This window comes from Vipera berus (assembly GCF_964194415.1).
Source record: "Vipera berus genome assembly, chromosome: 2".
NCBI lineage: Eukaryota > Metazoa > Chordata > Lepidosauria > Squamata > Viperidae > Vipera > Vipera berus.
In genome coordinates, this window is record NC_138203.1 from 285,329,396 (window position 1) to 285,356,751 (window position 27,356).

At 39.8% G+C, this 27,356-nt stretch overlaps 1 protein-coding gene across 1 annotated transcript; it reads right to left on the bottom strand.

Moving 5' to 3' along the window:
* Positions 1–13,839: 13,839 nt before the first annotated feature.
* On the bottom strand, positions 13,840–26,955 carry LOC308663047 (vomeronasal type-2 receptor 26-like; the record flags this gene model as incomplete). The annotated part of the gene is made up of 7 exons (XM_081319189.1): positions 13,840–14,750; positions 16,911–17,037; positions 18,146–18,373; positions 22,194–23,003; positions 23,140–23,431; positions 24,937–25,186; positions 26,889–26,955. The coding sequence occupies 7 exons, from the start codon at positions 26,953–26,955 to the stop codon at positions 13,840–13,842; spliced, it is 2,685 nt and encodes an 894-aa protein (XP_081175315.1).
* Positions 26,956–27,356: the final 401 nt, after the last annotated feature.

The window sequence follows — 27,356 nt, forward strand, 5'->3', positions numbered from 1 at the left end:
TCAAATGCTTATGTACAAATGCTCAAAGCTTAGAGAATAAACAGGGCAAACTAGAAGCAATAGTAAATGAGGGTGGGTATGACATAGTTGGCATTACAAAAATCTGGTAGGATGAAACCCATGAATGGAATGGACTGATGGATGGATACAGATTGTTCAAAAGAAACAGATCTACAAAAAGAGGAGGGGGAGTTGCACCTATATCTAAGAGAACACTACATATCTACAGAAATGCACATGATCAAAGATTGGGAAATCAAACAGATTCCTAACCAACCTAGCCAATAACGTTGTCATCCAAAAGCTGGAGGAGGGAACTAGACATAAAGCTATACTTGACTTAATTCATACTAATAGAGAAGAAATGATAGAGGGAGTTGAAGTTGCCGAATCTTGGATGAAAGTGACCATGTCATACTGGAATTTAATATAATGCGAACACTAGCAATAGTAAACAATTCAACCAGTATCTTAAACTTCAAAATAACCGGTTTTAACAAACTCAGGGAGAACCTAGGAAAGATTCCATGGAAATAACAACAACAACAACAACAACAACAACAATAAGAATAAGAATAATAATGTTGGAAGGGACCTTGGAGGTTATCTAGTCCAACCTCCTTCTCAGTCAGGAAACCCGATACCATTTCAGATACTGAAAATTGTATTACAAGGATGAAAACCCTAAAGGGGAAAACAACCCAAGAAGCATGGGAAACTCTGAAAACTGGGATCATAAAAGCCCAGACCAGCACAATACTACTGGAAAAGAAGAACAAGAAATTCAAGAAGAAAACAGCATGGCTGCATAAAGATCAAAGGTACAAGTACAGATTAGGTGAGACCTGGCTTAAAAACAGCAACTGTGAGAGGGACCTTGGAGTCCTGGTGGACGATCACTTGACTATGAGCCAGCAGTATGCAATAGCAGCCAAAAAAGCTAGTAGAATCCTGGGTTGTATAAACAGAAGCATAGAATCAAGATCATGCAAAGTGTTAGCATCGCTTTATAAAACCCTAGTAAGACCACAGCTGGAATACTGCAGCCACTTTTGGTCACCATATCACACACAAAAATGTTGAGAGTCTGGGAAAAATTCAGAGAAGAGCAACTAAGAGACTGGAAACCAAAACATACCAAGAATGGCTGCAGGGCTTGGGTTTGGCCAGTCTAAAGAAAAGAAGAAATAGGGAAGAGATGATAGCAGCATTCCAGTATTTTAGGGGCTGCCACAAAGAAGAGGGGGGCAAACTATTCTCCAAAGCACCAGAGGGCAGGACAAGAAACAATGGATGGAAACTAATCAAGGAGAGAAGCAACCTGGAATTAAGGAGAAACCTCCTGACAGTGAGGACAATGAACCAGTGGAACAGCTTGCCTCCAGAAATCGTGGGTGCGCCATCGTTGGAGGTTTTTAAGAAGAGGCTAGATAGACACTTGTCTGGGATATTTATTTTTTATTTATTTTAATCCCATTTATATCCCGCCCTTCTCCGAAGACTCAGGGCAGCTTACAATTTAAAGCACAAATCAATGTGCATAGCAATAGCCTTCATTCTATGTATATGCCTGCTTATTAGGGCTTTTGCCTCCCCCCCCAGCGGCATTATTACAAAGTCAGCTTAATTGCCCCCAACAAATCTGGGTCCTCATTTTACCTACCTCGGAAGGATGGAAGGCTGAGTCAACCTTGAGCCTGGTGGGATGCGAACCTGCACTAATTGCAGGCAGCTGGTGTTACTTAAGGAGGCATTAGCCCACTGCTCCACCAAGAGCCCCTTGAGTAAGGGGCTGGACTAGGAGACCTTAAGGTCCCTTCCAGCTCTATTCTATTCTATTCTAGATTTAGGGGGAGACGAGAGAGGAGAAGAAAAGATTTCTCAATTTCTCCAGAGATATCAAGAAAAAAATGACAGAAGCTGAAACAAGATGAAGAGCAAGAAATGCCATCTCTCTTCCAATTCCAAGCCTTCTTTAGTTCCCTGTCTTTTAATATTCGACTCCTCATTTAACCTCCAAGATTATTCCTTTTCATTTCTAATGGAAAAAGTGTCTATTTTTTAAAAAGCCATAACTATAAAAACCCCTTTCATGACCAACATCTGCTTATATAGACCTCCCCCAAACCTGCCCAATTTTCTGGTGTCATCCACCTTCTATGTTGGAGATGGTTCCTTCTGCACAAGGATGACAATCATAGCAACAGATGGGCTCCCCTTCTTGAACAACCTTCTTAAATCCAGGATGACAGCTTTCCACACATGTAGAAGGAGGCAAGGGCTGAGGAGAAAAAAGGAGATAAATCTCTGAATAGTGAGATGGGCTGCATACGTAAAACATCCATGAAAATAAACTTATTTCCAGAAAAATTGCAAAACATTTCGTACAAGATTTTGCTTTGACTAAGTAGAAGCCAAGAGGAAATGTCAGGAAAATAAAAAAGATTGAATTGTACTCTTCTCCTCCATTTCTCTTTCCTTTAAATGTTTCACACATGCTACAAATTTAGACTTTTATTTTAAACTTGGATACAGTAGTTAATTTCTCGGGGATATATTGTCTGGACATGTTGCTTGGGCAAGGTAAACCACATTATTTGAATGACTCCCTTGGTCTTCCTCCTTTACCATAGAGTCAGTGAATAATTAGTATGAAAATTGAAGATTTCACATTCATGAATAGCCAATAATGAAGTTCTCACTCTTGAGAGTCTGACCAACTGATGTGAAAACTCAAAGGGATTGAAAGCAATCCCCTACCCACCCCCAAATTTCCATGCTGTTTTTGCCACCTTCAATGGAATAAATTAAATATTAATCCCACCTTATTAAGCATTTCCAAATGTGTGATAATCGTCTGGTCAAGAGATAATTTAAAATCCTGGGATTCCCATTTTTGTAGACTCCCAATTTTCTCTCTTATAGAACCTCTGTTGGGGAATGTGACTCAGTTCACAATGTCCAAGTCAGACATAAGATCTCCTTTCTCATCCAAATATACCCCTTCTATGGAATTATTGTAAAACTCAGGGCTTTGAAGGAAGGGGTGAAGCTGGAAAGAAAATAAGATATATCAGAGTTTAGAAGTGACATCAGAGTGTCTTTGCAAAAAAACAACAAACCCTTAGTCTACACTGGAAGGGATCTAAACATTTATGCCTATCTGCTTTATTGTCAGATCTGTTCTTGGATAGAAGAATATAAATAAGTAGAGAAATAATAACAGCTGCTAACTTAATATTTAAATATGTAGATCAGAATAACGTCAGTAAAGAAGAGAAAATAAGCACCAGGCCAGGTTTCTGTTCCCACCACTTTATCACAGCAACAGTAATATATAATTCCTCTTAAGGCAAAAAAAAATCTTTTTTCACTGATTTTTTTTATTAATCTAAAAATAATTAACATGTAAAAGAAATTTCAGCCATTCAGATTTTTCTTTCATTTGGGGGTTGTTAGATTTTTCTCTTGTCTTGTATCATTAATTGTATAAATAAAGTTGTTGTTGTTTTTTTTTTATTGAAAAGTTTTAAAATACATTTTATCTTTAACAATCCCCCTCCCCCTCCCCTACCTATCCCTCCCTACCCCTCCCCACTCTCCCCCCCCCCGGACTTCCCAGAGCTAAGTACAAGGTATAAAAACAGAAAACCATCATAAACATCCATATGCTAACAACAATAAACTCTTAAATCTATCGCCCTCTAACTCATATAAGATAACTACAAACAATATTAATATTACATATAAAAAGAAAGAAAAAGAGGGAAAAAAAAAGAAAGGAAGATTCATTCAAATGCTAAGTGAAACTTTTTAGTCCCATATTTCTTCTGGATATATTCAATCCATTTTTTCCACTCCATAATATAGCGTTTTTGCGAGTGATCTTTCAAATAAGCCGAGATCTTTGCCATTTCTGCCAGGTCAGAAACCTTTAAAGTCCATTCCTCTATAGTCGGCAATTCCTCCTTCTTCCAATACTGACCTATTAGAAGTCTTGCTGCTGTAATTAAATTCAACATCAACTTAGTGTCCACAACAGTAGCTTCTGTAGTTATACCCAACAAAAAGAATTGCGGACAAAACTTTATCTTTTGCTTAAAGATCTTCTGCATGTTCCACCAAATTTTTATCCAAAAAGCCTTAATCTTTTTACAAGTCCACCATATATGAAAATATGTTGCATCTTCATCACCGCACCTCCAACATTTGGGCTGATAATTCGGGTACATACTTGCCAGCTTTTTAGGATCTAAATGCCATCTATAAAACATTTATAAAAGTTCTCTCTTAAACTTTGAGCTTGTGTAAATTTTACATTCCTCACCCAAATCTTTTCCCACGTGTCCATTGTAATAACTTCTTGAATATTTTGGGCCCATTTTATCATACAATCTTTAACAAGCTCTGTTTCTGAGTCAATTTCTATCAATGCAAGATATATCCGTTTGATATGTGCCGGACCCTGATTTCTAATTTGCTTTATCAGATTTTCATCAGTCATTGTAAAGCCAGTTTTCTGATCTTCTTTCCACCTGGCCCGTAGCTGGATATATTGAAACTAAGTTTGAATAATCTTCTCATCTCGCAAGAGGCTGTACGGTTTCAGACACCAAACATTTCTTTCCAAACTTAAAATCTCTTTATACGTAGTCACATCATGTTTAAAACCAACATTTATATTTTCTATTGTGTGTTTTGGGATTGCCCACAATGGTATCTTACAGTCTAACTTATGTCTATACTTCTTCCAGACTCTCAACAATGCCTGTCTTAAAATATGCACTTTAAACACATTATCTACCTTCTTATCATACAACAAATATGCATGCCAACCAAACAACAAGTCGTGGCCCTCAAGATTTAATAATCTCTCTTGTGTCAAATTAATCCAATCACTTATTCCTGCTAACGCAGCAGCTTCATAATATAATTTAAGATTGGGCATTTTAAGACCACCTCTTTCACGAGTATCCTGCATAATCTTAAATTTAACTCGCGGCCTTTTCCCTGCCCAGACAAATTTATTGATACCTCGTTGCCATTCCTCCAGATTAGAGTCTTTCTTAAGAACCGGTATCATTTGGAATAAAAATAAAAATTTAGGCAGGACATTCATTTTCACTGCTGCGATTCGCCCCAACAAAGACAATTGCAATTTTTCCCAACTTTCCATTTCTTTTTGAATTTTTCCCCATAATTTTTCATAATTATTTTTATATAACTTTGTATTAGAGGGTGACAAAAACACCCCCAAGTATTTGACCCTTTTAGCAATCTCAAATCCAGTTAATCCTTCTAAGAGAGCCTTTTGCGATACTGTCATATTTTTGGCCAGAATTTTAGTTTTTTGTGCATTAACTTTAAATCCAGAAACCTTCCCATATTGCATTATTATCTCCATCAGGTCCACAACAGAGTTCTCCGGCTGGGTCAACGTAACAACCAGATCATCTGCGAACACTCTCAATCTATAATCCTGATCTCTAATTTGTATACCCTTAATTCTTTCTGAATTCCGTATTTTTATCAATAATATCTCCAATGTTAACACAAATAACAAAGGCGATAACGGACACCCTTGCCTTGTGCCCTTCTCAATATTACAAGCTTCAGTCAAACTATTGTTAACTATTATTCGGGCAGTTTGTTTTGATATAATGCCCTAATTGGTTGCACAAAGTTATCCCCAAAGTTCATTTTATCTAAAACTTTCATCAAAAATTGCCAATTCAATTGATCAAAGGCTTTTCAGCATCTAAAAAGATTAGCGCCGCAGGGATCTGGTTGTTCCTTTCCAAAAACTCTAACACATCAACTATATGCCTCACATTATTCTTCATTTGCCTGCCACTAATAAACCCAGTTTGATCCCCATGAATCACCTGTTGCAGAACCCTCATCAGTCTATTAGCCAACACCTTAGCAAATATCTTGTAATCTGTATTTAAAAGCGATATCGGTCTATAATTTTTTACTTGAGTAGCATCTTGATCTTCCTTCAGAATCAAAGAGATAAAAGCAGTTCTCCAAGATGGAGGCACCTTTCCCCCTCTCTGAATTATTTGAAACAGTTCCTTTAACGGCTTTATCAACTCCATTTGTAAATTTTTGTAGTAGACCGCAGTCAGACCATCTGTACCTGGCGCTTTATCCAACTTCAATTCCTTAATTGCTGTAAGAATTTCTTCTTCTGTTATCAATTGGTTAATCTCCTCTTTTTGTACCTGCGTAAGAACCGGGATGCTAGCATTCTCCAAATATACATCAATATCTTTTTCATTAATCTTCTCCTTAGCATATAATTTAGAATAAAAGTCCAAAAAGGCTTCCTTGATAAAATCCTGTTGAAACACAACCTTTCCCTTATGTTCAATTTTATCTATATTAGAAGCCCTTTGCTTCTTCCTTAGTCTGTAGGCTAGCCATCTACCTGGTTTATTGGCGTTGCAAAAAGTGTTATGCCTAGCAAACCGCAAATTGGTTGCCACTTGATCAGCCATTAATTTATCAAATTGTCCTCTTAATAGCTTAATAACCTCCTTAGTCTTCACATCCAATGGGTTCAAAATCAAGGCCTTTTCTTTTTCCCTAATTTCATTCTCCAATTCTTTCCTTCTGACTTCCACAGTACGTCTATGTTTATTATTCATATAAATCAACACCCCTCTCATGTAGGCCTTGCTAGCATCCCAAACCATGTCCATAGAAGTATCCTTATTCATATTAATTTCAAAAAAATCCTTCATCCGCTGTTTACATTCTTCCACATTTCTCTGATTTCTAAACAAGTTCTCATTTACGCGCCACGAGCGCCTATCTCTATTGTCCTTATTGATCTCTAACCAAACTGGGCTATGGTCAGAGATAGCTCTTGCACAAATCTTTACCTTCTTAACCCTAGAAAAAAAGTCATTAGTCAGCAAAATAAAGTCAATCCTGGAAAAAGATTGATGTCTATCAGAAAAAAAAGTATAATCCTTTTCATGCAGGTGAGTGTCACGCCAAATATCTCGCAGTTCCAAATCATCCTTCATTTCAAAAAAAGATTTAGGCAATCTGGCATGACTCGGAGAGCGCTTAAAAAAACCAGCCTTATCCATCTGTACATCCAAAACACCATTCCAATCCCCATAAAAATAAACGATTTGTAATCCAATTGAGTAAGCTTTGTATGAAGTAAGCTAAAAAAATCAGCTTGCTGTTGATTAGGAGCATATAGTCCAACTAAAAGCGTTTTTTTACCTTCTAGCAGCAAATCTATCATAACATATCTACCATGCTTGTCTGCTTCAATTAGTTCCGCTGATAAAGCGCTTTTAACATAAACAACCACTCCATTTTTCTTATTCATCACAGAAGCAACAAATTGCGTACCCAATCTTGAGTTGGATAAATACTTTTGGTCCATAGTCCTAATATGCGTTTCTTGCAAACATATAACATCAATCTTGAATTGTTTTAAATATTGAAAAACTTTCTTTCTCTTCTGTGGTGAATTTAGTCCATTAACATTCCAAGTTAGAAATTTAGTCGCCATGCGTGGCATCCCGAAGCTGTTGGAGCAGATCTTTAATAGCCCCTCTGTCTTCTTTGGGCCTTGCTCCTCCCACTGCCTCGCTGTATGTACGCTTTGAGAATTCCATAAACTTCTGTTGATCTTGCTCTTTTAATTGTTTTGCTCGTTTTAAAGCGGCACGTGTCACCCTCTGCTCTCCAGCAACAGCCGACGAGGTTATAATTTGATCCCCTCCAGCACCATTCTCCTCTTTCTGTCCACCTTCAGCCTCTTGAGATTTCCCTTCTCCAAATCCCTTTGCAGCTTCCAGAAGTGATAGTGGGGTTGCTTTCAAAACATTATTGTAGAAGTCACGCGCCTGTGTCACAGTAACCAGACGGTATCTTTTACCTTCATGCATCACCAGCAATCCGACAGGAATCTCCCATCTAAACTTTATTTCATGTTGCTTAAGTTCTTGCACAAGAAATGCAAAATCCTTCCTTCTTCTTAAAATCTTTGGAGGAATTTCTTTTAAAACCAAAACTTCTTGGTCAGCAATCACAACTTTAGTATCATAAGCAGCTTGTATAACTTCATCTCTGGTTTCTCTCTTTGTGAAATAAACCACCACATCTCTAGGTAGCTTTCTCTGTCTGGCAATCCATGAGTTAACACGAAAAACTTTATCCATGCATCCCTTTATTTCAGATGCTGACTGATCCAATACTGCTTCCAGAGCCTCAGAAATCAGCTGCTTTAGATCTTCTTTAGAATTCTCTTTTAAACCTCTTATTCTGATAGCATACTGCATCTGGTAATACTGAGCAAGACTCAATTCTCCGTCCATTCTATCCCTTAAATCTTCATTCTCCAGTACCTTTACTTCTAATATAGCATTCTTTTGACTCAGATCCTCCACTTTTTCATCCAAACTTTGCACACATTCAGCCACGCTTTGCACTGTGGACAAGATGTCTACCCTCATCGCACTAAACTTCTCTTCCATCCTCTCCTCCAATTTCTCCAATTTCTCCTCCAATTTCTCCTCCACCTTTGCCAACTTGTCACCCAGTATTTCTGATATTACCTGGGATTGTTTTTCCAAAGCATCTTCTAAATCCTTCGATGTCAATGCAGCAGGAGGAAGCAAAGCTTGCAACGATGTCTGTTGCACCGGGGAAGTTCCAGCACTCCGAAGAGTTTTTGAGGGAGGTTTAGCCGCCATCTTTTCACTTTCACTTGTTGCGCACTTTCACTTTAGGTTTATAAAGTCCATTGAGCTAGAGAGTAAAAATAAAAGTCCTCTTCACCTTAGCCTCCTGCACCGCTCTGCCTGCTCCTTTTTATTCCAGGGTCTTTCCTTCTGGCAGGGGTGGTCGCAAATGCCTGGCTCTGCTCCAAAAATCCCAGAGCAGAGACGCTGAACAGCTGGGAGCAACCCAGGCTGCGGGGGAGTTCAATCCTTCAGCCGCCCAAGCTTCAAGCTCACCCCCTACCTGGGGCCTCACCCCCTCCTCTTCTCCCGAGGAGGGGGCTTCAAATCCACCCAAACAGCTGATCGGCGCTGTTTCGGGTGAAAAAACACAGCTGAGCAGCGGGCAGCCCGAAAACGGCTGTCTCCGGCGCCGCGCCACCGGAACATAAAGTTGTTGTTGTTGTTAGCTGCGAAGTCGTGTCTGACCCATCGCGACCCTATGGACAACGTTCCTCCACGCGTTCCTGTCCTCTACCATCTTTTGGAGTCCATTTAAGCTCACACCTACTGCTTCAGTGACTCCATCCAGCCACCTCATTCTCTGTCGTCCCCTTCTTCTCTTGCCCTCAACCTTTCCCACGATTAGGCTCTTCTCCAGTGAGTCCTTCCTTCTCATTAGGTAGCCAAAGTATTTGAGTTTTAGCTTCAGGATCTGGCCTTCTAAAGAGCAGTCAGGGTTGATCTCCTCTAGGACTGACCGGTTTGATCGCCTTGCAGTCCAAGGGACTCGCAGGAGTCTTCTCCAGCACCATAGTTCAAAGGCCTCAATTCTTTGGCGCTCAGCCTTTCTTATGGTCCAACTTTCACTGCCATACATTGCAACTGGGAAGACCATAGCCTTGACTATACACACTTTTGTTGACAGGGTGATGTCTCTGCTTTTTAGTATGCTGGCTAGATTTGTCATGGCTTTCCTCCCGAGGAGCAAGCGTCTTTTAATTTTTTGGCTAAAATCCCCATCTGCAGTGATCTTGGAGGCCAGGAAAATAAAATCTGTCACTACCTCCATTTCTTCCCCATCTATTTGCCAGGAATTGAGAGGGCCAGATGCCATGATCTTGGTTTTCTTAATGTTTAGTTTCAATCCAAGTTTTGCACTCTGCCTCTTCACTCGCAACAAGAGGCTCTTTAGTTCCTCTTTCACTTTCTGCCATTAGAGTGGTATCATCTGCATATCTTAGGTTGTTGATGTTTCTTCCGGCAATCTTAATTCCAACTTTTGATTCATCTAGCCCTGCCTTTCTCATGATGTGCTCTGCATATAAGTTAAATAGGCAGGGCGACAGTATACAGCCTTGCCGGACTCCTTTCCCAATTTTGAACCAATCAGTGCTTCCGTGCCCAGTTCTCACTGTTGCTTCTTGGCCTACATATAGGTTTCTCAAGAGACAAATAAGATGGTTTGGTACGCCCATCTCTTTAAGAACTTGCCACAGTTTGTTATGATCCCCACTATCAAAGGCTTTAGCATAGTCAATGAAGCAGAAGTAGATGTTTTTCTGGAACTCTCTAGCTTTCTCCATAATTCAGCGTATGTTGGCAATTTGATCTCTAGTTCCTCTGTCTCTTTGAAATCCTGCCTGTACTTCTGGTAGTTCTCAATCCACATACTGCTGGAGTCTAGCTTGCAGGATTTTAAGGATAACGTTACTAGCATGAGAAATGAGTGCAACGGTGTGATAGTTTGAACATTCTTTGGCACTGCCTTTCTTTGGAATTGGAATGTAAACTGATCTTTTCCAATCCTGTGGCCACTGTTGAGTTTTCCAAATTTGCTGGCAAATTGAGTGTAGCACTTTTACTGCATCGTCTTTTAAGATTTTGAATAGCTCAGCTGGAATACTGTCACCTCCACTAGCTTTGTTGTTGCTCAGCTTTTCTAAGGCCCACTTCACTTCACATTCTAGGATGTCTGGCTCAAGGTCAGTGACCACCTCATTGTGATTGTCAGGGATGTTAAGCTCATTCTTGTATAGTTCTTCTGTATAATTTTGCCAACTCTTCTTAATCTCTTCTGCCTCTGTTAGGTCCTTGCCATTTTGGTCCTTTATCATGCCCATTTTTGCATTAAACGTTCCCTTCATCTCTCCAATTTTCTTGAAAAGATCTCTGGTCCTCCATATTCTATTGTTTTCTTCTATTTCTTTGCACTGTTCATTTAAGAAGGCATTCTTATCTTTTCTAGCTATTCTCTGGAATTCTGCATTCAATTGGGTATATCTTTTTCTCCCTTGCCTTTCGCTTCCCTCCTTTCCTCAGCAATTTGCAAAGCTTCCTCAGACAGCCATTTTGCTTTCTTGCATTTCTTTTTCTTTGGGATGGTTTTGGTTGCTACCTCTTGTACAATGTTGCGAACCTCTGTCCATAGTTCTTCAGGCACTCTGTCTATCAGATCTAATTCCTTAAATCTATTTGTCACCTCTACTGTATATTCAACAGGGATATGATTTAATTCATACCTGAGTGGCCTAATGCTTTTCCCTACTTTCTTCAGTTTAAGCCTAAACTTTGCAATGAGAAGCTCATGGTCTGAGCCACAGTCAGCTCCTGGTCTTGTTTTTACTGACTGTATAGAGCTTCTCCATCTTTGGCTGCAGAGCATATAGTCAATCTGATTTCTGTGTTGACCATCTGGTGATGTCCATGTGTAGAGCCGTCTCTTGGGTTGTTGGAAAAGAGTGTTTGCTATGACCATCGTATTCTCTTGACAAAATTCTATCAGCCTGTGCCCTGCTTCATTTTGTACTCCAAGGCCAAATTTGCCTGTTATTCCGGTTATCTTTTGGCTTCCTACTTTAGCATTCCAATCCCCCATGATGATAAGGACATCATTTTTTGGTGTTAGTTCTATAAGGTGCTGTAGGGCTTCATAGAACCGGTCAATTTCATCCTCTTCTGCACTGGTGGTTGGGGCATAGACTTGGACTACTGTGATATTGAATGGTTTGCCTTGGATTCGAACTGAGATCATTCTGTCATTTTGAGAATTGTAACCCAGTATTGCTTTTCCTACTCTTTTATTGACTATGAAGGCTACTCCATTTCTTCTGAGGGATTCTTGCCCGCAGTAGTATACCTGATGGTCATCTGAATTAAATTCACCCATTCCTGTCCATTTTAGTTCACTGATACCTAAGATGTCGATGTTCAGTCTTGTCATCTCTTGTTTGACCACGTCCAGCTTCCCTTGATTCATGGATCTTACATTCCAGGTTCCTATGGAGAAAAAATCTTTACAGCATCGGACTTTCCTTTCACCACCAGACACATCCACAGCTGAGCATCCTTTCGGCTTTGGCCCAGTCACTTCATTCTTTCTGGCACTACTGGTACTAGCCCTCTGCTCTTCCCCAGTAGCATATTGGATGCCTTCCGACCTGAGGGGCTCATCTTCCAGCATCATATCGTTTTGCCTTTTGGTACTGTCCATAGGGTTTTCATGGCAAAGATACTGGAGTGGGTTGCCATTTCCTTCTCCAGTGGATCACGTTTTGTCAGAACTCTCTGCTATGACCTTTCCGTCTTGGGTGGCTCTGCACGGCATAGCTCATAGCTTCATAGAATTATGCAAGCCCCTTCACCACGACAAGGCAGTAATGCATGAAGGGGATTGTTTACCTTAAAAGTCCTTTATTAGGCTAATACACCAGCAAATGCTTGCTCGAGAAAAGCTGGAATCTGAAATCTCCGCCCCTTGCACAATATATTAAAACACAATTCTCCACCTTTCTAATTTTGTCATTAATCATATTCTCCAATTAATTTAAAGAATCAGTTTCCCTTCCGTTAGAAGACCCACCAAAGCCTTATCTTCTTTAGAGAGACAAATGGCCTTGAAGGTGCATTCCTACTCATCCCTCCTCCCAACTTTAAACTAAAGCAATACACAAGTCTTAAAGCAATACACAAGTTTAACATATGAAATAGCTACTTCTTCATCTCTTGTCAAGCAATAACATTCGATGTTAGCAGCGTTGACACAATCATTTATCTGTTATCTTCAAATGATTAATCTGTGTAGCATTTAAAATAAAAGCAATTATTTGCCAATGAATATTCAGCATTTCCATTACAGTATTCAGGATGGAATACTTGTTAGAGAAGCAAAAAGTGCTAAAACATGGTCTTCTGCTTTCTTGTCTGATTCCTTAACCAATGAGCCAAGGTGGCCCAGTAGTTAGAAGGCAGTATTGCAGGCTAATTAAACTCAGTGCCAGGAGTTTGATCCTCACCACCTCAAGATTGATTCCATCCTTCCAAGGTCAGTAAAATGAGGTCCCAGATTTTGGGGGGCAATATGCTGACTCTGTAAACTACTTAGAGAGGGCTGTAAAAGTATTGTGAAGTGGCATATAAATCTAAGTGCTAGTGCTAAGTGCTATACCAAACTAGCTATCTTGGGAATATTGCTATACACAATTTAGAAACGTGTGCCTGAAGTAGCTGAAAATCCGGTGAAATCAAAGAATATCTCAAACAGAAAACAAAAATCTTTAACTTTCCCTCCTTGGTTAATTGATTAAATGTCTTAAGATATAATATTTCTGCTTGAGAATCAAGGAAAGAAATTATGAAGCCAAAAACAGTTTATTTATTTATTTATTTATTACATTTTTATCCCACTTTATTACAGTTACTTAAATCCCAAGATTATGAATATGTGAGCCTCAAGATGTACCTGTAGATCATTCCAAGTAGTCAATTCCAGATTTAAATTAAACCTATTTTTATAAAGATTGACTAGAGCTACATAATATTGCAAATCTGATTATGCTATGTCAACTCCCCTTTTATACTAACGTGGATTATGGAAGTCATTCTTGCTTTTCACTTTGGACTTAAGCAATGTTTCACTCCTTGTTTCTCAATCTTTACTCTCTACATGGACCTAAAGGTTAGCATAGACACAGGGTACTCAATTCCTCTTGTAATTATTAAGCATTATTACATTAAGGATATCTTTTATCTGTTTATCTGTTTTATCTGTGAAAAACCAATGAGTTGAAATTGTTTGTCTATCTGGAACACTCTGATTGGATCAAAACCTAGTATATAATAGTGTGAACAAATTTCCGTATGTATGTTAGTTTTTCACTTTCCTTTCTATTGTCAGATACTCCTTTGTATTCAGATCAGGCCTCAGAATGATAATATAGCATTTGGGGAAAAAGATGCATCCCAGCAGGCCAGCACTGGAGGCCAAGATGGAGAAGACTTGAACAGCCACCATGGATTTTCCTTTGGTGCTCAAGTAAGTAGGCACAAAGGATATCCAGATGCTGCAGAAGACCAACATGCTGAAGGTAATCAGCTTAGCTTCATTGAAGGCTCCAGGTAGATTCCTAGCCAGGAAAGCCACCATGAAGCAGATGACAGCCAAGAAGCCCATGTAGCCGAGGGTAAGGTAGAACATGGCAACAGAGCCTTCATTGCATTGAAGGATGATCTCTTCAGAGCAGGAGTGCATGTCAGTGTCAGGGAATGGAGAACAGACTCCAAACCAGATGGAACAGATGACAACCTGGACACTAGAACATGAAAGGATGATAGAGTTGCTCAAGCTCTTCCTCAGCCACTTCCTCACCCTATTCCCTGGCTTTGTGGCCAAGAAAGCGAGCACCACCATGATCGTTTTGGCCAGGATAGAAGATACAGCAATGGAGAAGATAATGCTGAAGGCTGTTTGTCGAAGAAGGCAGGTCGCTCTAGTTGGTTGGCCAATGAAGAGGAAGGAAGTCAAAAAGGAAATCAGCAAGGAAATGAGCAAGATGTAGGAAAGGTCACGATTGTTGGCTTTCACAACTGGAGTTTCTTGGAATCTAATGAATATTCCCAAGACTAAACCTGTGGCTAAGACCAAGAACAAGGCAATGGAAACCAGAATGACCCCCAAATAATCTTGATAGGACAGGAAAATTATCTTTTTAAGAATACACTGATCTCGGTATTGGTTTGGATGATATTCTTCAGGACATCTGATGCACATTTCCACATCTGCAAAGAACAAAGGGAAGAAGAGGAACACAGGTGTAACTTATGGGTGTCACTGCTTGCTTTGCAACCTCCTATTGTGTTTTATGAGTACGTGAAAGTATGAGTATGTGAAACACTCCAAACCAGAAAAGCAAATGCTTTAAGCTATATGTACCACGTTAAGCTAAATATACCAGACATAATGGCTCAGCAGTTAAAGACACTGAGCTTGTCAACTGGATAGCTCACAGCCTGGGTTCAAAATCCAAGCACCATGTGATGGGGAGAGCTCCTGTTACTTGCCCCAGCTCCTGCAAACCTAGCAGTTGGAAAGCATGCAAATGCAAGTAAATAAAGAGGTACCACTTTTGTGGGAAGGTAACAATGTTCCATGTGGCTTGGCATATAGCCACACTGGCCAAATGACCATGGAAATGTCTTCTTCTAGCACCACCTCCTAGAGTTGGATACAACTGGACAGTTGGATACAACTTTACCCACACCAGGTTTCTTTAAGAGGCTGTATATGCACATGCCTATGGATGAGTGGGATATTTCCTGAAAAATGTGGTAGGTCTAGGAATGAAGGAAGTCATTGTAAGAAGACATTTCTACCAGTCTTCACCTGTAGCAGTCTCAACCAGAAGCCAACACCCAAAGTTGCTACAATACAACTGCCACTGATCAAAGTTGAAGAAATATGTTGCTTCTGAGATCTCTCCACTTCTGATTTTCTTTCCCTGATAAACTTTGGGGTGTGAGGGAGAGATTGCATTACACACTTTACAAATCTTTTTGTTAGCATGTTTACTTGTGGTTTTTTTTCTTCTCATTTTACATTTTTAATATTTCTGTAGGTTTTCTTTTTCAGACTGAGGCATTAATGGGATCTATTAGGGAAGAAAAATTGCACTCAGTTTTGCATTTCTATTTCTGCACACTTCCAACATTTGTGTCAATCCACAACTTCTATACACAGATTTTATCTATCAATATATATAAATGCATAATACAGAGATGCAAAGAGATGCATCATTCTTCAGAGAAACACGAGCTGTAAACTATAACATTTTGTTCATCTCTCAGATTCAAAAGTACAAACTACTTCTCACTGATCTAAATCTAGCCCTCCTTGAATTCAAAGAGGGTGCAAGAAATCAGCAATCAGGGTTGTTCAAATGAGTACACGGTTATTCCATGCTATCTCTATACAAGTATCTGAACTACTAACTGTCAAGACAAATTGGCGATAAATAAGAGTCAATGGAATTCAAGGAGGGCTGGACATAAAGGAAAGGAAAGGAAAGGAAAGGAAAGGAAAGGAAAGGAAAGGAAAGGAAAGGAAAAGGAAAGGAAAAGGAAAAGGAAAGGAAAAGGAAAGGAAAGGGAAAGGAAAAGGAAAGGAAAGAAAGGAAAGGAAAGGAAAGGGAAGGAAGGAAGGAAGGGAAAGGGAAGGAAGGAAGGAAAGAAGAAAGGAAAGGAAAGGAAAAGGAAAGGAAAAAAGGAAAGGAAAGGAAAAGGAAAGGAAAGGAAAAGGAAAGGAAAGGAAAGGAAAAGGAAAGGAAAGGAAAGGAAAGGAAAGGAAAGGAAAGGAAGGAAAGGAAAGGAAGAAGGAAAGGAAAGGAAAGGAAAGGAAAGGAAAGGAAAGGAAAGGAAAGGAAAGGAAAGGAAAGGAAAGGAAAGGAAAGGAAAGGAAAGGAAAGGAAAGGAAGGAAGGAAAGGAAGGAAGGAAGGGAAGGAAAGGAAAGGAAAGGAAAGGAAAGGAAAGGAAAGGAAAGGAAAGGAAAGGAAAGGAAAGGAAAGGAAAGGAAAGGAAAGGAAAGGAAAGGAAAGGAAAGGAAAGGAAAGGAAAGGAAAGGAAAGGAAAGGAAAGGAAAGGAAAGGAAAGGAAAGGAAAGGAAAGGAAAGGAAAGGAAAGGAAAGGAAAGGAAAGGAAAGGAAAGGAAAGGAAAGGAAAGGAAAGGAAAGGAAAGGAAAGGAAAGGAATTTCTCCATTTCTCTGAAGATTCCAAGAAAAACTGGCAAAGGTTCATCAGTATACAAGATGAAGAACAAGAAATGCTATCTTCCTTCTAATGCTAAACTCTCATTGATCCCTATCTTTTAATATCCTGCTTACAATTAAAACTCTCAGAGTATACTTTTCTTAAACATCTGCCTCTTTCCTCTTGTGTCACCCACCTTCCATGGTGGAGATGGTTCCTTCTGCACAAGGATGACAGTCATAGCAACAGATGGGTTTCCCTTCCTGAGCCACCTTCATGAATCCAGGATGGCAGCTTTCCACACACCTGGAAGGAGGCAGGGGCTGAAGGCAGAGAGGAGAAATATCAAGAAAATAAAGTTATTTTCAGAAACATAGCAAAGGAAGGAAAGGGTTGGTGATATCCAGTTCAAGAGTTAGCTCTGACTAGTTATAAGTCAATGAGCAATGTGATGTTCATCAAACAGATTGAGGAGTCCTTGGTACTCTCTGAGCTTGGTTGTTTTCTTGCAGATGTTTCATTACCCAAAATAGCTAACATTATCATTTCAAACCTTAGCCACAAATATTCTCCTTTATTAGATTGAACTGTGTTATTTCATCTTGGTTACTTTTCCCCTTTGATGTTTTATACACTTCAATTTTTAGACATTTATTTAAAATTTAGATATGAATCTTATCGGAAAAACGTTTGACAGACTCTGCATTTTTCTTGGGCTCCTCAATAGCTGATCAAGAAGACATTCACACATTTACATTCATGTAAAAGCATGATATTGAAAGCAAATGCCATGCACTCAAAAAGTATAACCCTGTTTTTGCCACCTTGAGGAGAATAATATGCTGTATATATTAGTACTACCTTGTTCAGAACCTCCAACGGTGTGATAATTTTCTGGTCAATGGTAAATTCCAACTCCTGGAATTTTTGAGAGACTTCACTCTCTTGATTGATTTGTTGGGGAAAACATCCCACTTCACATAGTTCAGGTCAGTTGAAGATCCCCCTTCTTACCCAAGTATATCCCACCTCTGGAATCAAACTGCACATTTCTTCTCTAAGTATTCTTTCCCTGTTTCTCTTCCCTTCTCATATTTCATACACACTACAGGTTTAGGCTTTCATATTAAATAGAGATATGAAATTTATCAGGAAAATGTTGGATGGATTCTTTGCTTTGGCTAAGACTAGTAAACCACGGTTATTTGCATGACTAACTCAGTCTATGTAAACACAGTGAATCATTTATTTTAAAAACTGGAGACTATATTTTTCATGGGCACCTGAATCACTGAGAAGGATTGTCATAGTCTTGAGATCACCTGACATAAAAAGCCAAAAGCATTGAAAGCAAGCCCACAGCACACCACACCAGAAAAGTGGAATCCTGTTGTTGCACCTTAAGTGTAATACAATAAATTTTAGTCCCACCTTGTTTAGCATTTCCATCTGTGTGATACTCTTCTGGTCTACTGTAAGTTCAAAATATCGGGATAACCATTTTACTAGACTCCCAAATTTCATTTTCTTAACAGACTTGTTGGGGGAAATAACCCAGTTCACAATATCCAAGTCGGCTGTCAGATCACCTTTCTCATCCAAATATACACCATCTATGGAATTATTATGAAACTGGGAGCTTTGACGGAAATAGTGAAGCTGGAAAGGAAAGGAAAAAAAAGAATTTAGAAATGTCATCAGATATTCTTTGAAAAGATTCTTCGGTTTAATTGCAGAAGGGATCTGAATATTTTTATCTCTCTGTTCAAGAATGAGATTCTGTTTTTGGTTTCCAGCTTGGTTAGGAGACTATCAACAAGAATAGGAATAATAAGCGCTGTAGATCAGAACAATGACTGTAAAGGAGAGAAATTTGAATAACTGGTCATGTATCTGTCCCCCACCCCCACTCCCCATTTTATCTCAGTATTGTTAATATAAAACTCCTCTAAAGGCAAACAACCAATTGTTTTTTATCTATATTTAATTAACCAAATAAATATTAAGCTAGTAAAACAAATTTAAGATGTTGCTTTAATTTGCCGGTTGTTGTGTGACTTTTCTCCTAAGAGGTTGGCTTATACTTAGTACAGTCTTAAGACTCTGGTCAAGGAGAGAAGCAACCCAGAACTAAGGAGAAATTTCCTGACAGTTAGAACAACTAACCAGTGGAACAACCTGCCTCCAGAAGTGGTGAATGCTCCAATACTGGAGGCTTTTAAGAAGAGACTGGACAGCCATTTGTCTGAAATGGTATATAGGGTTTCCTGCCTGAGCAGGGGGTTGGACTAGATGACCTCCAAGGTCCCTTCCAACTTATTATTATTATTATTATTATTATTATTATTATTATTATTATTAGTAGTAGTAGTAGTAGTAGTAGTAGTAAGTTGACAAGTCATAAATGCTTATAGTAGGGAACAGAATGATTGTTTCAGATATGTTTTGTGTGTGTTTGTTGTGTGTGAATGCTTCTTTTTGGAAATTTTCTTTTTGTCTACACTGGAGGGGGTCAGAACATTTCTCTCTCTCTCTCTCTCTCTCTCTCTCTCTCTCTCTCTCTCTCCTAAAAAAAGGTAAACATAGGAATAATCAAAGCTGTATACCAAAATGTGAGGGGGTGAGGTGTTACCCCCTGTTGATAGGGCTCGCAACTTGGGCGTCCTCCTGGATTCACGGCTCAATTTTGAAGATCATATAGGAGCCGTGACCAGGGGGGCTTTTGCCCAGGTTCGCCTGGTGCGCCAGTTGCGACCCTACCTGGACCGAGATGCCCTACGCACAGTCACCCATGCGCTTGTGACCTCCCGTTTAGACTACTGCAACGCTCTCTACATGGGGCTGCCCTTGAGGACCACCCGGAGGCTTCAGCTGGTGCAGAATGCAGCCGTGTGAGTCGTGATGGGGGTCTCCTGATACTCCCATGTAACACCTCTACTCCGCGAGCTGCATTGGCTTCTGGTTGCCCTTCGGGTGAGATTCAAGGTGCTGGTGATGACCTATAAAGCCCTAAATGGTGAGGGTCCGGGATATTTGAGGGAACACATGCTGCCAGCATCAAGCTCCCTTCGTCCAGTGCGCTCCCACAGGGAGGGTCTTCTCAGGGTGCCGCCAGTTAAAGATTGCCAGCGGGTAACACCCAGGGGTAGGGCCTTCTCAGTGGGGGTGCCTTCCCTTTGGAACCAGCTGCCTGCGGAGCTTAGGACTGCCCCCGACCTCCGTTCATTCCGCCAGGACCTGAAGACCTGGCTCTTCGAGCTCTCTGGCCCAGGCTGAGAATTTTTTAATTTTAAATTTTAATTGGGTTTTTATTTTTTCTCAGGGTTTCATTTAATCTTTTTTAATTTGTTTTAACTTTTGTATTGATTTTCTTTTAAATACCCTGTAAACCGCCCTGAGTCCTTTGGGAAAGGGCGGTATATAAATCTAAATAAATAAATAAATAAATAAAATAATGAATGAAAAGGACAATCAATCAATCAGAATAGAACTGGAAGGGACCTTGGAGGTCTTTTAGTCCAACCCCTGGCTCAAGCAGGAGACCCTATCCCATTTCAGATAGGTAGATGTCCAGTCTTTTCCTAAAAGCTTCCAGTGATGGAGCACCCACAACCTCTGAAGGCAAGCTGTTCCACTGGTAAATTGTCCTCATTGTTAAGAAGTTTCTCCTTAGTTCCAGGTTGCTTCTCTCCTTGATTCACTACATTGTGTCTTGTCTTGTCTTCTGGTGCTTTGGAAAATAAGTTGAACCCCTATTCTTTGTGGCTGCCCCTCAAATACTGGAATACTGCTATCATTTCCCCCTAATCCTTCTTTTCTCTAGACTGGCCATACCCAATTCCTGCAACTGTTCTTCATATGTTTTGGTCTCCATGCCCTTAACCATCTTCATTGCTCTTCTTTTCACTTTCCCCCAAGTCTCAGCATCTTTGTGTGTATGTGTGTGTGATGTGGTGATCAAAACTGGCTGCAGTATTCCAGGTGTAGTTTTACTAAGGCATTATAAAGAGGTACTAATAACTAATAGGTCATGTGATTTGAACTATTTCCCAAGAGTTTGAACAGCTGGGCATGTTCACATTCTGACCACTTTATCATAGTAATGATAATTTATAACTTTTCCAAAGGCAAACAATCATTTTTTTTTATCAGTGGTTTATTAACCTAAAAATAATTAACTTAAAAAAATATTCTCTGATGAATGAAGGGGAATATACATGTCTAATGTATATTCCCTTTCATTCATAATGTATATTCATAATGTATATTCATAATGTATATTCATAATAATAATAATAATAATAATAATAATAATAATAATAATAATAATAATAATAATAATGTATATTCATAATGTATATTCATAATGTATATGGGCTAATGCCTCCTTAAGTAACACCAACTGCCTGCAATTAGTGCAGGTTCGCATCCCACCAGGCTCAAGGTTTTTTTTTATTTATTTATTTTAATTCCATTTATATCCCGCCCTTCTCCGAAGACTCAGGGCGGCTTACAAGCTTAGCAGTAGCCTTCATTCTATGTATATGCCTGCTTATTAGGGCTTTCATACACCCCCCCCCAAGCGGCATTATTACAAAGTCAGCTTAATTGCCCCCAACAATCTGGGTCCTCATTTTACCTACCTCGGAAGGATGGAAGGCTGAGTCAACCTTGAGCCTGGTGGGATGCGAACCTGCACTAATTTCAGGCAGCTGGTGTTACTTAAGGAGGCATTAGCCCACTGCTCCACCAAGGCTTCCATCCTTCCGAGGTAGGTAAAATGAGGACCCAGATTGTTGGGGGCAATTAAGCTGACTTTGTAATAATGCCGCTTGGGGGTGTGTATGAAAGCCCTAATAAGCAGGCATATACATAGAATGAAGGCTACTGCTAAGCTTGTAAGCCGCCCTGAGTCTTCGGAGAAGGGCGGGATATAAATGGAAATTAAAAAAAAATGTGGCAGGATCCACTCTGGGTCACTCACCAGGACCAAAGATTTTGTCTTCTGAGCTTGCAGACTTGTGCTGGAGCCCATCTTCAGAGAACCTCTCTCTAGCTAAAGAAAGTTCCTTGAAGATGGGCTCCAGCATGTATCCGAAAGCCTGGAAGACAAAAAACTCTGGTCCTGGTGACCGACCCAGATTGGAACCTGCAAATATTCTCTGGGACACAGACATGGATGCAGTATAATATCTTGGCCTAGAAAACAATTACCGGTATAAACAGAGAATTGAATGAGATAGAAAGATGGCTGAACAACCAAGATATAGAAGTGTTCACTTCAGAAAATAATAATAAAAAGTGAAACAGTACAAAAATAAAAAGAATCAAAGGAAATGGAAAATGAAGGAAACGGAAGTATGGAATTAGGTTGGGTTTGAGTAACAGGATACTCTAATCTTTCAGAATAACTAACCAAGACATCCAGTTACAAAACGGAGTTCCATCTGCAGGGGAAACATGACTGATCAAAAATTACCTGCAAAAACTTCAGTCTCTGAGGTTCCGTCTTCATGCCCCTATTTCGTCCTGATCTCTTGAATGTGGATACATAAGCTGAATTTAAGGCCCTTCCCACAGCCGAGATGGTGTAAATGAGGTTGCTGTCCAGGGTCAGGATCCGATCAATGTCCTCTTTCCCCAGAGCCTGCAGATTTTCTCTTTGTCTGCACCGTCTCCAGAGTTTTACTGAAATGGCATCCTTAGCGGATGAACATGTAAAGGATTTTTTCCAAAAATTAAATATAGATTTGAGAAAGAGATTAAAAGCATCATAGTTTGCCCATTTCCTTTTCTTTATCAAAAAGGAAAAAATGGCACCAAAGTATTTAAAGGAAAGGTTAGCAAACATTAAGTCCACAGTGAGATCCCAGTGAGCTGTAGTGATCCAGACCTTTTCTACAGATTGTTGCTGGACACCTTGAAGTACTGTTTCTACAATTAGCATTCCTATCCAGAATGAACTGGTCTCTGAACCATAAACAAAGACATTGACTTTACTCCACTTGTAATATTGTTTAAATATTAAACCTATCTGATGCACATTTAATGGAAAGCTTTGATATATAACTGCACAAATGCCATTCCTTAACATTAAAGAAGACATTGTCCTCATGAACCTCTCCCCCTGGTCAGTTTCTGGAGCAAGGAGTCCAACCAATGTCCACTTGAAATGGAGGAGAAGCTGGATCATTCCTGGGTACTGGACTCCTTCAGCAGGGAGCATCGGGTAGAAGAAAGGAAAATGAGTTTTATCCCTCAGAATCTGGGAAGAAAAACTGTAACTGATCTGAAAGGAATGAAAGATGGTGGCATTTTAAATTAAACAAGCAAAATTCAATTCTTATCATTTTCACAATAACTCTCGTCTTCATTTGCAGCAGGAAGTTGCAAGAGTGAAAACTGTGTCCCTGAGAAAGACACACCTGAGGGATTTTATAGGTGCCCAACATGGTGGACATCTGGATGGAGATGCCAGTCTCAGCCCCTTCCAGAACAGCCACTGTGTTTCTCTGCCTTCCACACCTGTAATTGGGGACATTGGCTTCACCATCTGAAAGGAGATCCAGCAAAGGATCTGAAGTCATTTCTACCTTGAAGAAATTTTCATAGATATTATAACCCAGGGTGACGTTGGGTAAGAGATGGTCATTCTGGTTGATGTCCTTGATAGCAAAAAGGAAAGGCAAACATTTCCAAAAAAATTTGGATGATTTGCTGCAGGTATGAACATATCAATGAAAATAGCATTTTTTTTTTCTTCCAGGAGAATATTTTTAGTTTACTCAATTACAATTATTTTTTTCCAAATAGTTTGCAACATTCCAAAACACTACCATAGAAAAAGAATAAGAACAATAGAAAATTTTGAATCATAACGTACTTCAATGTCATTCTCCCACCTGGTAACACTAGCACCACTTCAATTTCATGTCTGGGTCTTCAAACTTTTAATCCCATATTTGATGGTTTGTTTCCTCTCTTTTATTAAAACCCAGATGGCTAAAATAAACTATTTACTATTCCTTCTTTTAAATTTTAGATATTTTTGGAGTTGGATATAGAATTCGGAATGACTAAAAATGGCTGCCATCCAGATGACATTCAGAAGATAAAATTCTTTGTTATTTCTTTCACTATGAGGCTGCATGAAGGTTCAGCCCTGCTGAATGGACCTTTGTTGTGTTTTCTGTTAGGCTGTTTTTTATTCTTTACCTGTTCCTATTTTTTTATTTGTAATTGAAAAACACACAGTGTTATAAAACGAATGTGGTCCCTGGCATGAACTTGTGAATAAAAGTCAGAGAAAATTTTAATGAATGCCTATGCTCTCAAATTTGCAATGTATGGCAGTGAAAGCTGGACCATAAGAAAGTCTGAGCGCCAAAGAATTGAAGCCTTTGAACTATGGTGCTGGAGAAGACTCCTGCGAGTTCCTTGGACTGCAAGGCGATCAAACCGGTCAGTCCTAGAGGAGATCAACCCTGACTGCTCTTTAGAAGGCCAGATCCTGAAGCTAAAACTCAAATACTTTGGCCACCTAATGAGAAGGAAGGACTCACTGGAGAAGAGCCTAATGCTGGGAAAGATTGAGGGCAATAGAAGAAGGGGACAACAGAGAATGAGGTGGCTGGATGGAGTCACTGAAGCAGTAGGCGTGAGGCTAGATGGACTCCAGAAGATGGTAGAGGACAGGAAGGCCTGGAGGAACATTGTCCATAGGGTAGCAATGGGTCGGACACGACTTCGCAACTAACAACAACAACATGCTCTCAAATGGGCCTTTTTCATCCCAGCAGTAAATTTTGCTGTGGAAAAAAATGGTAGTATTATCTCATCTCCAATGCAGAGTGAAAATACAGCATCCCTTTTTGCTTGGACCAGGACGTCAGGATTCCATCCAGAGTTCAGTTCATCTCAGGAGTGAGGTGAAAGGAAGAGGTCATTCTGTTCCTCCGGTCCACAATCTAACTCTGCTCATAGAATGGGAAGGGAAGTGGATGGGGGGGGAAATATTTTGATTCAGGTTTTATACTTTAGAGCTCAAAATGAACTTTGTCACCTACAGATGGTTGACAAAGGGGCCACAAGACAGAATCAGGTAGTAAGTTGGCCAAAGGGACAAATCAAGAGGAGAGGACCTTGAATTTTCAGAGGGCTATTATAGTAAACACTCATTGGAAATGCAGTGGCTCTAATAACGTGCAGGAGGATTGACTTACGTGAAGAATTTCGTTGAAGGACTTCTGCTGAAGTTTAATGATTGAAACCTAGCATCCTTTGCAGAGACTATCCCACTAATGAAATAATCTCCTGACTTGTAATGATGCTCTGGGTCCACTTCACTCTGCTCCAGAGACAAAAGACATTTGGCTTTGCATAACCCACAAGGTTCTGGTGGCCACATAAGCAGCACAAGTAGAAGCATCAGCAACATGATTTCAATTGCTGATTTAGCTTTCACTGTGGCACCTGCATTTTAACAAAGAATGAGAAGAAGATGTGGATAGAAACACAAATTTCTTCCAGGATGGAAACTTCAGATCCAGTCTGAATCTAGCCAAGGCACAGAAATGCTATCTCTGCTTGTCCTGAAACCACCCCCATTTTTTCTTTCTGTCTCCAGAGCCATTGATACACCCAGAATTTTCACCCAACTGTGCTTTTGAGTCTATATCAAAGCATTTTCTGACATGCTTCTATAACATCTTCCGAAAGTTTGCAGAAAGTTCTCTAGGAAGCTAACATGAAGTCAGTGAATAAATCAGTATGGTTTAGATAATTGGAAGGAAGAAAAATAAAGCATCAGCTCCCTGAATCCCTTAAAAGAGCCTTGGTGGAGCAGTGGGCTAATGCCTCCTTAAGTAACACCAGCTGCCTGCAATTAGTGCAGGTTCGCGTCCCACCAGGCTCAAGGTTGACTCAGCCTTCCATCCTTCTGAGGTAGGTAAAATGAGGACCCAGATTGTTGGGGGCAATTAAGCTGACTTTGTAATAATGCCGCTTCGGGGGGGTGTGAAAGCCCTAATAAGCAGGCATATACATAGAATGAAGGCTACTGCTAAGCTTGTAAGCCGCCCTGAGTCTTCGGAGAAGAGCGGGATATAAATGGAATTAAATATATATATATATATATATATATATATATGTCTTCAGGCTGGTGCCCAAAGGGAGAATTCACAGATGTGGCTCCAAGCTCTGAAGATAGGCCAGTGATAGAAACTGGAGAACTTGGTACATTTTTTTCAAATAAAACACTTTTAGAGAACCTGGGATCAAACTAAGAATAAGAGGGATCTGACTTTTAGCATGGCCATGAAAAGTCTCGTATTAATATGGATTTAGTTAGGTTTTGTTTCTAGCAGAACTTGCTCATAAGTCTGTAGGCAGACCGGTAGCAGAACTGGTAGCTACTTTTGTTGCCCATGCCCAGAATGGACTTCTGGAAGCGGCATCCACACAGAGAACTGGTTGTTCACATATCTGAATCCCACCACTGTCTGTAGGTAGCTGTTCATCTCATTCAAGAGAGGAATTTAGTCCCTATTTAAAAACAGACAAATGGCAGGGCACCAGAGAATAGAATAGAATAGAATAGAATAGAATAGAATAGAATAGAATAGAATAGAATAGAATAGAATAGAATAGAATAGAATAGAATAGAATAGAATAGAATAGAATAGAATAGAATAGAATAGAATAGAATAGAATAGAATAGAATGGAATGGAATGGAATGGAATGGAATGGAATGGAATGGAATGGAATGGAATGGAACGGTACGGAACAGAATAGAATAACACACTTGGAAGGGATTTTGGAGTCTTCTAGTTCAACCCTCTGCTAAGGCAGGAAACCCTATACCATTTCAGACAAATTGGACAAATGTTGTCCAATCTTTTCTTTAAAACTTCCAGTGTTGGAGCATTTACAACTTTTGGAGGCAAGTTGTTCCACTGATTAATTGTTCTCACTGTCAGAAAATTTCTCCTTAGTTCCAAACTGTTTTTCTCCTTGATTAATTTCCCTGCGTTGCTTCTTGTCCTGCCTTCAGGTGAATAGCTTAACTCCCTCTTCTTCGTAGCAACCCCTGATATATTGGAACACTGCTATCACGTCACATCATGTTCACATTGTCCAATAACACAATTCCTTTTTGTTATGGGAATGGCTCACTTCTCCATCGAGCACCTGCAGCAATGACCTTGGTATGAAGCAGGCTCTCACTGTCTGTGAATGGCATTTTGGAATTCCATATCCTCCATTCAGTTTCCACCCCTCCCACCTTTTCTATGGCAAGTTGATTAGCGATAGAGACCAGTAGCCATCATAGCAATTCAATCTTGACATGCACTCCTCAGGCAGGGAGTGAGTAGACCTGACATCTAAAGTCACATAGAAAGAAAATTTCAAATTTGCTTAGATGTCTAGGTATCTGTAAGGAATCAAACCCTTAATTATTCAAATAAAATTAAATTGAGCTCTTATCCCCTATACTCAGTGCTTTTTTTGTAAAAGAAAAAGGTGCCAGAACTTACATATGTCATACAACCCGCCTTGCCTACCCTACAAGCAAAACCTCAGAACGAATGAATGAACCTTTATTATCAAAGTACAACATGTGTACAGTGAGATTGGCTGAGC